Genomic DNA, 15,188 nt, shown 5'->3' on the forward strand with positions numbered 1-15,188 from the left:
CTGCTGTCATATTCATTTATTAAACAAACACCCGTTTGGGCAAAAAAAAAAAAATTGGCAGCCTTTGCTGCAGATGTCATTGTGAGATACACCCTTTATATACGGGGGTAATATTCAGTTAATTGAAATACAGACATTTTGAGCACAAATCTTTAATTGCGGCCTAGTGTGGGTCAGGGCATGTGAGATACACCCTTTATATACAGGGGTTATATTCTTCTATTATTAAAACACCCTTTTTTGGGCAAAATACACAATTGTTGCGCCCTTGCAGTATCAAGACGTTTACAATTCCAGGGTTATATACTGCTGTCATATTCAGTTATTAAACAAACACCCATTTGGGCAAAACAAAATTATTTGGCAGCCTTTGCTGCAGATGTCATTGTGAGATACACCCTTTATATACAGGGGTTATATTCAGTTAATTGAAATACAGCCATTTTGAGCACAAATCTTTAATTGCGGCCTAGTGTGAATCAGGGCATGTGAGATACACCCTTTGTATACAGGGGTTATAGCCTTCTATTAATAAAACACCCTTTTTGGGGCAAAATACACAATTGCGCCCTGGCAGTATCAAGACATTTTAAATTCCAGGGTTATATACTGCTGTCATATTCAGTTATTAAACAAACACAAGTTTGGGAAAAATATATATATATTTGGCAGCCTTTGCTGCAGATGTCATTGTGAGATACACGCTTTATATACAGGGGTTATATTCAGTTAATTGAAATACAGCCATTTTGAGCACAAATCTTTAATTGCGGCCTAGTATGGGTCAGGGCATGTGAGATACACCCTTTTTATACAGGGGTTATATTCTTCTATTAATAAAACACCCTTTTTTTAGGCAAAATAAATAATTGTTGCGCCCTTGCAGTATCAAGACACTTGAAATTCCAGGGTTATATACTGCTGTCAAATTTAGTTATTAAACAAACACCAGTTTGGGCAAAAAAATAATAATTTGGCAGCCTTTGCTGCAGATGTCATTGCGATATACACTCTTTATATACAGGGGTTATATTCAGTTAATTGAAATACAGCCATTTTGTGCACAAATCTTTAATTGCGGACTAGTGTGGGTCAGGGCATGTGAGATACACCCTTTATATACAGGGGTTATATTCAGTTAAATTGAAATACTGCCATTTTGTGCACAAATCTTTAATTGCGGACTAGTGTGGGTCAGGGCGTGTGAGATGCACCCTTTATATACAGGGTTATATTCAGTTATTTGAAATACAGCCATTTTGGGCATAAATCTTTAATTGCGGCCTAGTGTGGGTCAGGGCGTGTGAGATACACCTTTTATATACAGGGGTTATATTCAGTTAATTGAAATACTACAATTTTGGGCATAAATCTTTAATTGCGGCCTAGTGTGGTTCAGGGCGTGAGATACACCTTTTATATACAGGGGTCATATTCAGTTATTTGAAATATAGCCATTTTGGGCATAAATCCTTAATTGCGGCCTAATGTGGGTCAGGGCGTGGGAGATATAGCTGACTATATATATATATAATCGTGGGTATACTGAAGTTTATCATATTTCTTTATAAAATCTCCTTGCCTGGGCAGAACAGGGTTGGATCGACATAGCCATTACATCGAAATTAGGGATGATATTATCCCTGTGGAACGCAACAGCGTTCCACAGGAGTACATATGCAGGAACCGGAAATGAGGTTTAAGACCGGTAGCTGCTTCCTGGAACGCATATGCGTTCCAGAGACCGGAAGGGCAGCACAGCATTGACTTTGCGATTTTGCTCCTAAGTAATCGGAGCATCCGCCCTGTGGAGCGCATATGCGTTCCAACAACAAGAAGTGGGACTAATCCGGAAGTTATGTAAATTACCAACAGGGTTGTTGGCGCTAAGTGGCAGCACTTTAAATACAGCTGCAGCATTAGTCATGCAATCGCCTACCAGGGGGAAAGTGAGCAGAGGGAAGGACTCCTTCATGTAAGTTGATTATACCTCGGTCATTGGATTTCTTTTTTGGTGTCTATTCAGTATCTATTCAGTGTAAGCACCACTGGTGACTATAACTCTTGTTTTTAGTGTGGGTCTTACCAAGACTATATGACAGGGGGATAACAGAAATCTCGCTGGGATCTTGCTGGGATCTTTCCTAACATCGGAACTGTGAGTCAGCACTGAATAATGACTAATGACTTTATTTTACATTTGGGTGATGAACACCAAACTGACCGTGGTATATCGTTATTTTCTGCCCTATAGGATGCGGAACACACCATCTGCTTTTGAATGAGCCCGATACAGGCACGAATATCAAAATGTGCATATAACTGGCCTAAAATGATGCTATCAAGCATATCTACTGGCCTGATCACATCCCCCCATATTTATTAAGGGAAGAGCGACTATCCTATTTTTGTCTGTGCGACCTGGCTCTATGCCGGCACTTATCTTGTAGCACTTTTCTATGTGACCTGGCTTTATGTCAGTATTTATCTAGTTGCATTTATTTTGTATAGACCAACAGTTTTATTACACCTCCTGATGATCCCATAGCACTGTCTAGGGGGAAACGCGTCGAGGTAGCTAAGGTGTATGAATATCAAGTCAACCCTGACCAATCATATGTTTTGTATATGTCTGTACTATATGTTTTGTTTTTTCTTGTTTTCTTACTCCATCCAGCCGATCTATATATTTTCGACAATTTATTATCCTCACCTCATACCTGGGGTAATCTAGAACTATTCCTGCTGCACCCCTATAGGGAATTGTAAGGGTAGTAGTCTAGGTACGTGGACAGGGGGCCTCCACCATTAGGAGTCCTCCCTGGTCTGAGGTATTAGGATAGGGGTAGATATAGGGACAATTATTCCCGTTCCCCCTGTTATTCATCTATGCTGGATGTGAATATCGGTTACATTAATTTTTCTATATATTTTTGATGTCACATATAGTGGACCCAACTGGGATCCTTTTAAGGTATACCATTAAAATTATCATTTTAGGGGTTAATTTTTTGTGCTGGAGCTGTGGATATATATATACCCCATAATATCAATGTGTATTGATTTCGCTGGAATTTGGTTCCTTCATATTTGCCCCCTCACAGTAGTTATGCCAGATTAGGTGCCCCGTTAAATTAGTTATGGCAGATTAGGTGACCATCAGTAGAGATGCCTACTTTTGTGCCCCCTCACTATAATTGTGCCCATCAAACACCCCCCCCCCTTGCCCCCAGTCTGCAGCGTTAGAAAAAAAAAACATACTTACCTTCTTCCCTGATGACAGGCTCCCACACTCATCGCGCTGCTGGCTGTGCTGAAGACAGATTCCCAGGCTTTCAGCTCTCCTCCCACAGCCAGCAGCACTATGTGGGCCAGCAGGGGGAGCTCCTGAGCTCTGAAGATCAGTGAAGCAGGGAGCAGAGAGGTTTCCCTGATTCACTATGGAAACGAACTGCCTGGCCGGGAGTGTGTGAGTGAGTGCGTGCTCCCCCCCCTCCCTCCCCATATTATACATGTAATGAAGGCATGGAGCGCTCTTATGGGGCCCAAAATTGCCACTGTACTTCATGCCGGGTCCCATCAGAGCGCTCCATTACATGTGAGTACAGCGAGGCCCCTGCCAGCGGCCATTTTTAACATGCTTTATCGCAACCTGGTGGGGGGTACACAGGCAGACAGGCCCCCTGGAGTGCCGGGCCCGGTCGCAACTGTGATTCTGCGACCCCTCTATGTACGCCAGTGGCTGTAATGATTATGATGCTGGTTCTTGGCAACCACTTATTATTAGCTCATGAGTGGCACGCCCTGAAATCAGCATTTCTGTCACTACTTTATGCCATATTCAGTGAGGTCAGCATAAAGTTGATGACAGGTTCCCTTTAACGCTATTCGCCGCAAATAAATTCAGATCAAATTGAATCTTTTCGGAGAATTCGGCGAACCGGACAAATCAATTTTTTTTCACAAATTACAGATCGGGGCAGGAGGGGGCGGACCGCATCGGGGGCAGGATACATGGATGGGGGGGGCGGGGACCGATGGCAGAGGCAGGGCTCACAATGGTGGAGGTGGGGGGTTGGAGGCACACAAGAAGGGGGCACAGATCGGGGGCTTCAAGAAGGGGGCACAGATCGGGGGCTTCAGGACACATTACCTGATTTCAGGCTCTGATCTGCAGAGCGCAGATCAGAGCCTGAAACCGGCATTTTAACACTGCAGCGATCCAATTGGTTAGTCTGCACAGACTAACCCATCGGATCGATTGCCGGCAAGGGGCCACTCTGATTGGTCCCTTGCCGGCATTACTAGACTGTATGCTGTCCGTGACAGCAGCAGGACATGGGCAGAAGCTTTAATCCAAGCGCTATGCAGCGCTTGGATGAAAGAACTGCAATGACGTCTATACACGTGATAGCTGCACGGGGCATGTGCAGCTATCACGTATATATACGGATTGCAGTCGTGAAGGGGTTAAAGAGCACTACCATCAGTCTGAGAAGAAAAGCTCTCACTGGACAAAGTTCTCTTGTTTGCTAAGGGGAAAGTCTTAGCAGTCTATAATTTTGCTTGGCATATCTCAGCGCCATATATTATTTTTTGTTTCTAATAAAAATACAACTTTTCATATTTGCCGGTTGCACTGTGGGCTGTGGTTTCTCACCTATCACTCATCCTATTTCTGTATTCATGTTTTACTATTTGCAAATTTTACTTATCATTGTTTTTTGATCTAGCATGAAAATAAAATGTAATTAAATTCTATTTTGTTCTATTGTAACTCCTCAATTTGTTGTCATGGTTCCAAAGTGTCTAAAATGTATTTTGTGGTTTATGTCAATCATTTGTACTATATTTCATAGGTTGGAAAAAATTCTTTACGATAAATGCTAAAAATGAAACTCATAATCTTCTCTGTTATATTGACATATAGTAGTGTCTCTTTTCCTTCAACCTTGCTCAGGGGTTTCCCAGAATAAAGGGCTATAATAGTTGTAACGGATCCGCTTCCGTTAATGGACGCTTCCTAGCTTGCGCCGAGGACCACAAGCACCGCACTGGACACCACAAGCACTGCAGACTCCACAACCGCCGTAGCTTAACTGGAGCCGCGCCGTCTTCCTTCCACCCTGAATGAACCTCCAGCATTCAGGACCGTGTGGGAAAGATCTCTCCTCCAGGGAATATGCAGAGCATAGCAATCCCCAGCGTGACACAGCAATTCCCTCCAATAACGAGACAAGGCTGCGTTTTGAAGGGTTAGAAAAACATGAACTGAACTGAACTCTTTATTGAGGGCTACCCGTCCGTATTTATGCAGGTCCCCACAATGCATCATGGTTTCCTCCTCTGTGCCCTTGAGACACCCGAAGTGCAATTCAATTATCTCCCAGGACAAAGGGAGATCACCAATACACACGTGGGAACAATAGGAGAGGAATTACCACCCAAATACACAAAATCCTCCCTTCTGTCTGGGATATAATTATGGATTAACATAACTATCACAGACAGTAAAAATACAGTTTTTAAACATACACTGTAACTTTAAAACCATACATTCCATCTCCATAAAAATTACATATTTAAACTCAGCTTAGATCAAACATAAACACTTCCAAAAATCACACAAATCCCTCCAGCAGATCAAAAGTTTAGTGGAAGTCCTTTATGACCGACCACAAGCACAATTTCCTGCCCAAAACAGTTCCATAGATTTGGGCTGTGCGGTTGGTCAATTTCATGCAGAAAAACGACTAAGTCCCATCTTCGAACGGGACTTAGTCTCTGGAGCTGAAAGTTCAGTATGGAAGAAGGTAACATGTCCCGGGGCCATAGTCGTAGGGCAGGAGGCTAGCCATAAGTCCTCTACAATGCCCAGTGGCAAATGGCAGTTTGTCACAATAGTGTATATACAACCTATACAGTTTCACAAAGACCCAGTAGTTAAGAGCACCCACTGCCAACTTAAAAACAGCTTCTTGTTATTTATAAAATTAGATATAAATGACTGATATCACAAATATAATTACTAGTAGATTGTTAGAGAGAGAGCAATTAGACAACAAGCAGTGGCGTACCTCCAATAGAGGCAGACCACGCAGCTGCTATGGGGCCCCTGGGGGAAGGGGGCCCGCAGTGGACGATAGGCCCCGCCCACTAATTACACTTGTATGGCTACCTGAGAAAGTAAGAGGTGGCGAAGGACCTTTGGTGATGTCATCAACCATGTGACCAGTGCTGGAAGCCAATGAATAGCAGAGCAGCAGAAGTCTAAAGGACCTTTGGTGATGTCATCATCATGTGACCAGTGCAGAGGACTGGTGAAAGACCTGTGGCATATCGCTGTGAGGGGGCGGAGCTTCTGTGTGGTGCCTGAAGGAGAGGTTAGTGGTGTTCTGGGATAACATAACATCCTAGAAAAGGATCTCAATACCGGAAAATAGAAACGCAAGTGTGAAAGTAGCTCCTAATGTCTACATGGCTGCAACTGCTGGGGGTATGGCAGGGGAGAAGCCAGGGCAGGTGGTGGGATGGGCCAGTGGACGGAGTTAGTGGGGCCCCATTAAGATTCTTGCTATGGGGCCCAAGGATTTCTATGTACGCCCCTGACAACAAGGGCTAATATATAGTATACAACATATGTTGTCTTAACCTGATCAAAAGGCATCAGCTAAATAATTTAATTATTATTTAGTTTGATAACTAGTTTCACATATTGCATATTCTCCAATAATAATAAGTCTGTGTGAAAACATTTACATAGGTTCTTTGAATTTGATCATTTCATTTTATCTATGTTTGAACTAATGCTTTTTGCATTATTCTAATTGTCTGTAATAAAATGTTCAGTGAAATGGCTATAATGAAAATTGGTTGATATAAAATATTACATAAAATGAATTGTGCAAATGTTTGTCCTAGATCTTGGTTTTCCCATGGGTGTTCTATTGAGTTCTTTCAATAGTTAAGTGGCCATATTGAACTACACAGGTTCCTGCAGATTTAAAAAGCAAACTATTCTCATCTTGGAATATTTTAACCACTTTTATAAACAACTAATTGAACATGAAGCCTCCTCTGCATTTAAATTGTTGTGAAACATTTCATTATTCCAACCCATCGCTAGAGGAATCAGCCATTAGATATAGACAGCAGATTGTCATCAGCATTTCAGTGCTTAACATTGAAACCAAAATGGCGCAAACCAGTGCCAGTGCTTCATACTCAGTGGACACTTTCGTGATTTTTTGGATGCATTCTGAGTTCAGAGTAAAGAGGTTTTAATTTAATTTTCAGTTCCAAGATGTTAAACAATGTCTGAAATTCTGGATATTGTCTTTGGCACCATCGGGTTCTAATTAAGCTTTATATTTTACTGTTGTAGTAATTGAATGAACACTGCAAGCCAAGGAAAAGTTTATAAATAACACCATGCTTTTGATTCTAATCAATGTCTTTAACTTCTGTATTCCTACATGCTTAATATGACTATGAATCAAATCACTTGTGTTTTTACAGTGTGTACGACTTAATCACCAATGTGTATCTGATGCTAAGTTGTTAATTCAACCTTCTGTATTATACCTTATGTGTAAATGATTTATTTCTTACATCGCTCTCTCAAAAAATTTTTAATAAAATTCAGATGACATGTTAGGGGTCATGGTAATATTTGAGCTCTAATTTGTCTGTAGCAGTAATAAGGCTGCCATAAAGGTGTATGAAGCCTCTGTACAGATAGGTTCACAACACTTTAGTTAAATTCATGTTGCCAACATAAACAGCTGGTCCCCCAATAGCACCATTTATTTATTGTGTCACAGCTCCCCTAGTCTATCTTATTCATGTAAAACTGGCCATACATGTGCCAGTTACACCCAGTAAACCCAGTAAAACTAATGATCTTTTGGGAATATTCTTTTAAAAAACAATCTTTCTTCCTTGAATTATCTTTGTTTGTATGACTACTTTTCACACAATGATAGTCTGTTATTGGTTGTTATTGGTTAAAGTAATTGTTTATTGTTAATTTTCAGTAAAAAAAAATCTATATTTTGGTTGAAATTGTCCATGTCAATCAACTTAAGACAAATATGTATGAGTACCTTAAAAATCATATGGCCGTATCTGCAAAAGATTATTCATTAGATGATCATTTGGTCAGCCATCAGTCAACCTACTATATGTAATGTGTATGGCCATCTTTAAAAAAAAAAACCTTTAAAAAAAACTTCATCAAGTGCTGACAGCATTAGGACGGGGCAGAATAAACATACCTTATTAAGGAGTGTGAATATGATGTTATATTCTGTCAGATTCTGCTCTTGCAATTGCTAAGGTTGGGGCTTCACTATGAAGTGCTGTGTGCATTTACCTGCCTCACAACCCCTCCCCTCTGTTCTGAATGAAAGTGGTCTCCTAACTGGATGCTACAGCTCTCACTCAAGAAAGGGAAGGGGTTGTGAAGCAGATTAATGCAGAGAACACTTTACAGTAAAACTTCGCCTCTAGTACACTTGCAGGATCAGAACCTGGCAGAATAAAAAATAATTTTCTTATTACTCCTGATGACAAAAAGGTCCCCAAAAGGTATGTTTATACTGCTCTATCCAACCCCTACCTTATTCTGTCAGCAGTAAGGCATAGTCACAACTTATGACAGATTCCCTTTAAAGACTTGTCTGAAGTATGCTTTAATTTAATGATATTTCTGTAAGATTATACTAAGATAAATATTTCATATCTCCTACAGGCATTTCCAGGAAACATAAACTCAGATACTGTTGTCCGACATGAGCTGCAACACCCAATAGTAGCTAGCTATGTGCGTATCGTTCCTCTGGACTGGAGTGGAGAAGGACAGATTGGATTAAGAGTTGAACTATATGGATGTCCATACTGTAAGTTCATAAAATAAAAATAAACTTAATGTTCATACTTAAAATTTACATTTATTGGAAACTGTTTACCTTTCACATCAGCTTCTTAAACTCTGAGGAGTGTCAATCTTCAATGTAAAATTGGATCCATTGTCATACATTAATAAGATTATCAAGATATGCTTTTTAGCATCACTTTTTTTTGGTCTCAATTAGTGCTTTTACTATTAGGTAGGAGGTAAATCATCAAATAGGAGGTAAATAATGCATAGCCCATGACTATTAGGAGTCTTTCTGCTTCTAAGGAGTCAATGCTGCAGTGGAATAAGTTACAATGTGACCCTTTCACTTTTTTCACATTTTATTATGTTGTGTGGCCATTTACTAAAAAAAATGAAAACATTTCTCCCCCATCAATCTGCAATCAATACCCCATAACAAGAAAGTAAAAACCGAATTTTCAATTTTTTTGCAAATTTATAAAAAAATAAAATTTTGCTTATTCAGGCCCTTTGTTATGACACTAGAAATTATCTTTGAGATTTTGGTATACCTTGGTTAGACACCACCTTTGGTAAATTCAGTTGATTGGACATGATTTGGAAAGACACAACCCTGTCTATATTAGTCTAATATCTGACAATGCATATTAGAGTAAAACCCAAGCCATGACTAGAATCACTGCCTATAGAGATCAGAGACATTATTATGTAGAGGTACAGATTTGGAGAAGGGTACAAACATTTTCAGCTGCACTGAAAGTTTACAAGTGCACAGTGGCCTCCATAATTCTTAAATGGAATATATCTGAAACAACAGGACTCTTACTAAAACTGGACACCCAATAAAACTAAGTAATGGAGGGGAAAGGGCCTTGGTAAGAGACATGACCAATAACCCAATCGTCACTCTGTCTAGGCTCCAAAAATCCTGTGTGCAAATGAGACAATCTTTCAGAAGGTCAACCATCACTGCAGCATTCTAACAATCTAGGCAACAAGCCTTTCCTCAGTAAAAGAGGCATGAAAGTTAGCAAAAAAAGCACCTAAAAGACATGAGAAGTATGATTTTCCGATCTCATGAAACCAAGATTAAACTTGTAGTAGCTTCAGTTCTAAGCATCATGTTTGAAGGAAAACTGCTCTGCCAAAGTGAAGCATGAAGGTGGCAGCTTCATGCTTTGGGGTGTTCTTCAGCAGCTGGGACAGGGAGACTGGTCAGAGTTGAGGGAAAGCTGAATGGAGCAAAGTACAGAGGTATTCTTAATGAAAATATTATCCAGTGTGCTTTGGACCTCAGACTGGGCTTCAGTTTTACCTTCCAGCAAAACAGTGACCCTAAGCACACAACCAAGAAAACAGAGAAGTGGCTTAGCGACTACTCTGTGAATGTCCTTGAGTGGCCCAGCCAGAGCTCTGACTAACCCAAACACATATCTCTGGAGAAACCTGAAAATAACTGTCTACTGAAAATCCCCATACATCTTGACTGATCTTAAGAGGCGCTGCAGAGAAAAATGGAAGAAAATCTCCAAATCTAGGTGTGCAAAACTTGGGACAACAAGGAAGACTGGAGTCTGTAAAAGATGCCAAAGGTGCTTCAACTAAGTAAAGGGTATGAGATAAATGCAATATTTTAGTTGGTCCTTTTCAATAAATTATTTAATCAATAAAATAGCAAAGATTTTAAACATTCTGTTTTCACTTTTTCATTATGAGGTATTGAGGGCAGACTGATGGGTACATTTTTATTTTATTTTATCTTGGCACAAGGACGCAACTTAATTTTTTTTGAAAAAGTGAAAGCGTGTTAAGACTTTTCAAATGCACTATATATATTACTCCTTTTGGAACTGCTCAAGGGCAGAAAGTGTTGGCAAAGCATATGCAGCAAACTAGTATCCAGTCACAATGCCTGCAAATTGCACTTCAAGAAGTCATTTAATGAGAGCAGTTATGGCTTTGGCTCAGTTTAGAATTTACAACATGCAGCACTTGGACCACAAGTAATTTCTGATTTGCATGTAATAAATATTGTATATTATTCATCTATTGACTTTTAAAGAGGTACCACAGCTGATCCCAGTTCAAATGAATGGTGCAGAGCTGCAGAACTGGAAGCTGTATGTACATCACTATGCCTGTACCCATATATTTGACAAATCCCCAGCAAAACAACTTTATTCAGTGTCATTAGGGTACCTTAAGAAATAAAAATCTTAAGGTACCTGCTTAAGTTACAACATAATGTAATAAAAAAGAAGACCATTGATTGTGCTTAGTTCATAAGTAAGTCTAAGGTTATTTTGTTTTATGCCCTCCATTTTATGTTCTTTCTATATACAGTATCTATAACCATATTGAAATAACATAAAGAAAACAATGTTATTCTATTGTTACTGGGGAACATTGATACTCTGAATAAAATCCTGTCTCTGAGGGCAAAGTGGAAAGAGGAAATCTTATTTTTATTCAATAGAATTTCTTCATTGCTTCATAATCTTGAGAGGATGAGTGATAAGCCAATCTGAATTGTGTCATAATATTACATGCGGCATTTACTCCTTGAGTTCTCTATAGCTCGGAAGAAGACAAAACTGCTCTGCAATATTTTTCTTATTTTGTAATATACAATATTTATAAAGACTGTGTGAACATTATCTGTGCAACCTTGGTTTGTACTGTCATTTATCACAATAATAGTAAGAAAAAGCATTATTTATCAAACTATCCTGAAGATTCCCCTAAATCAGCCTTTATTTCATGTCCTTTGCTGCTATTGATGTAATTTTTTTATTCATTGAAAAGAGGCAAGAATGCAGTATATGTGTTCAGGGCTGGACTGAACATTCGAGATTTAAGTACATTAAGTATATTTTATTAATCAAAATCAAAAGGAATTATAGCTATATGGTGCTCATGATTTTTACTAATTGAGGATCCAGTTCCCTCTTAGTTGGTCCCTAAGTTTTCTTTATATGTTCTGTATTCATCATTCTTTATGTTAAAAAAACAATCTGTTTGGATTATATAATATAATTTATTATAAACATTCTATGAACAGTATTATACCTACCATATAGAAAGCGGCAACTTTATCACCATTCAGACCATGCAAATGCTTGAGGTCCCAGAGCCCTCTGCTGCCATAAGTGGTTGGCTGAAAAAATGATAAGAGAAGTGGACATATCACCAGTTCAGCCTGTTTAGCTGCACATGATCCCAGGAAGGGGGCCCTTCCCAGCTGTAGAGCAGTCACACTAGTGCCCAGAGTGCACGGCTAAGTTGAAAGTCAGGCTTAGCGGGATGAGTGGTACAATGGGGTGGAACATAGCAGTGTGATGGAGCAGAGCTTAGTGCTGTATTACGGCAGAGTTTAGCAGTGAGACAAAGCCCCAGAAATGCCAATTCAACCCCTACATATAAGCTGACCAAAACAGAGGTCACTGGAAAAACCAAATGTTTCTTCTCCTGAAAGTGGTATTCAGTAAACAAGTTTCTATTTCCTAATGGATGCGCACTGTGGGGCATGAGTTAAGTCAATCGACCCTTGACACAAGTGCTGGCGTTTTTACCAGTATCATATTATACATATAGTCAAAAGACTATGTGCACTCTATTGGCACGTGTACCACTAAACAGTTAAGACTTCATTTTTATTTAGTTCATATATTACAACAATATAGAGAAGAGAGAAGAACAAAAAAAAGGGTTAAAACCCTCAGTGATGGCACAAATAATTCATAATATAGTTTTACGGTGAATACTACTCTTCCCATGTTATCAACTGTATATAATAGTAGCTCCACTTTTTTCAGCATTGGTGGCTGTGCTCTGCCACCGGCGCCGCTGCTCCTGGAATGTTGCTTCTTTCTCTAGTCTCTTAAATGCAACCATATATCTGTGCCCATAACTGTGCTAAAAGAGAAGTACTCAAACTCTTCCCCCAATATGTTTCGCCGGAGATCTGCCATCTTCAGGGGATGCAGCAGGATCGGGCCAATCTGTTCTACCTGTCAGATGCCATGACCACTATTGACCATGGCATCTAAAAGCATTAAATAAATGTAATATAAGTTATGTCAAGTCCCGGTCATTGTTTGTGACTCGGTGTCAGCTGTATTACTCAGCCTGGTATGGAGTGGGGGTAGCTCTTGAGTCTGATCTATGCACACCTTGGACAACACATGCTCAGGTGTGGGAAGGGATTAAGGACTAAGCTAATTTTAGGCAACATTTTTGTTCCCTCCCTATCTTCAAAGGGACATACATTTTTTAATTTTACCTTCACAGCCACAGTCAAACAGTCGGGACCAGAGTTATCTCTGATCTTATCCATTGCAGATGGATGCCAGCTGTATAATACAGCTGCCACCTGCCATGTATGGAGATGGCTCAGCTCATAAGCCCGCTTAATATATTCCTTAGCAGCCAATGGCTTACATGTCTGCTCATTGGCCCTTAAGAGGATGATATGGTCCCAGATAACCTGTATGGACCTTTGTATATTTCCAATTCTCTATGAATCTACTGATTTTGAGTATCGCTATGGTCTTCTGTGCTACCAAGCCAACACACACCATTTGTTCTATTGTATACATTAATATTTGTTCACAAAACAGCTCTCAGCCACTCAGTCCCAGTAAGTTGGTGCTTTTAAAAATTTTAATAAGAAATAAAAATTGTGTTCATTTCGTTGTGACAAATTAATCACATTGAAATGGTTCCAGCATTTTATTGCTGAATTATTGCTTTGTAACCTAACTAATTATAATAAAGTAGACTTGAGCGCGTTGGAACAATTTATGAACTGCATGAAGTAATGAATCAGGTGTAATATTGTTTGTTCATATTTCCTCAAAAATGTCAACCGTAAACAACATATACTGTATAATTAAAATGTGAACAGTGTGCTAGCTTCAAAGAAAAGTTTATAAAATACGTCAAGGTCAGACGTAGAACTCATGCATACGGCAGAGCTGTGTGCAGTTATGCAAAGAGGCTATGGCTTCATATTACATAACTATGGCAGTCTCTGTGCCATTTTATGGTGCTTCTGTACAACATTGTATTATGGAGATATTATTCTCTTAAGACATGTACCCTTCAATGGAACACCACAACTTTTTCTCAAATTCTATATAAATCTAAGAAAATCTCCCTTTTTAAATGTATTTGTAGTACTCCATACTTGGAGGTTCAACTATTGTAACCTTTAATTGCTGCATTTTTATATGTTTTATTAGTAATGTTAAAGAAAAACTGTGATAATAATTCATGAAGCAGCCGCCGGAAATAGAAGCACTGTGCGCAGTGAGCCAGCTGCTGCTTCATGAATTATTATCACAGGGATCGCAGGTCAGTGAATGTAACGGAGCATTAGATTGCATAGAACGGGGGAATATAAATTTAATTTTAACTCCTAAGACTCCTGTGCCTAGCCTTCTGTCTCCAAGGGAAGCACAGGAGGCAGAAGCATAGTGTCTGCACAGCCCGTCTCCCCTTTTCTAATAGGAGACGGATGGCCCTTAGCAATGCTCATTTGAAGAGTGCTGCTAAGGGCCATTTCAGCCTCAGTTTTCTACCAAAAATAAACGTTTTGGCTAAATAAAGTCTATTGCAAAATTGTTACCTATCACTTGCTCTACACTTTAGCAAAAAAATAAAAAATATGACAGTTATCCTTTAAGTATTTTGCAAGTACCATGTCATTTTATTCAGCAGCGGAGGTAATGGTTGGCAGTGGTTGGCTGTAATAGGGTTAACCACCCTTTTCCACCCCTCCTGGTAAAGTGGGGTTGTCTGACTTCTTGCCAGGAGGGGGGAGGCGAAGCTTCAACTACGCCATGTGACCAATGTACAGTGATATCACATGGCCTAGGAAGAGGCCGGCCTCATCTAATGGCTTATCAGCGAAGGTTCTTGGTGTTAGACCCTCACCGATCTGATTTTAATGCCCTATCCAGAGGTTATATCATCAATAAAAATTACTAGATAACCCCTTTAACCACTGCAGCAGTGATAATGTTGAAAATATTCCTACCAGGATAGCGCTGCACTCCCTGTGCTCCCCGATGGAGTTACATTACTGGTACTTTCTGGAATATGTACCGCACATTCAGCACGTGATCCCTGCATGGTTACTTACAACCCTCAATGTACACGGGTTGCACCTGTGCAGTCAGGCCCCCTCGGGCAGTGACCTTAATCACATGGGGGGGGGGGGGGGGATTGAGGATAGCCAAAACAGCATTGCCATATAACATTTTTATGTAGTGCAACTTCAAGCCAATAAAACAAAATAAATTTA

General features: G+C 39.8%; 1 protein-coding gene across 1 annotated transcript in view; it reads left to right on the top strand.

Annotated features, from left to right (window-relative positions):
• The window catches only part of CNTNAP2 (contactin associated protein 2), a 2,268,074-nt gene that overhangs the window by 921,391 nt on the left and 1,331,495 nt on the right, over nt 1-15,188 (top strand). Inside the window, exon 4 of the mRNA XM_040431924.1 lies at nt 8,753-8,900. Within this exon, the coding sequence (XP_040287858.1) occupies nt 8,753-8,900 (148 nt within the window). The remainder of the gene's footprint in view (nt 1-8,752; nt 8,901-15,188) is intronic.

Source organism: Bufo bufo, chromosome 5 (genome assembly GCF_905171765.1).
Source record: "Bufo bufo chromosome 5, aBufBuf1.1, whole genome shotgun sequence".
NCBI lineage: Eukaryota > Metazoa > Chordata > Amphibia > Anura > Bufonidae > Bufo > Bufo bufo.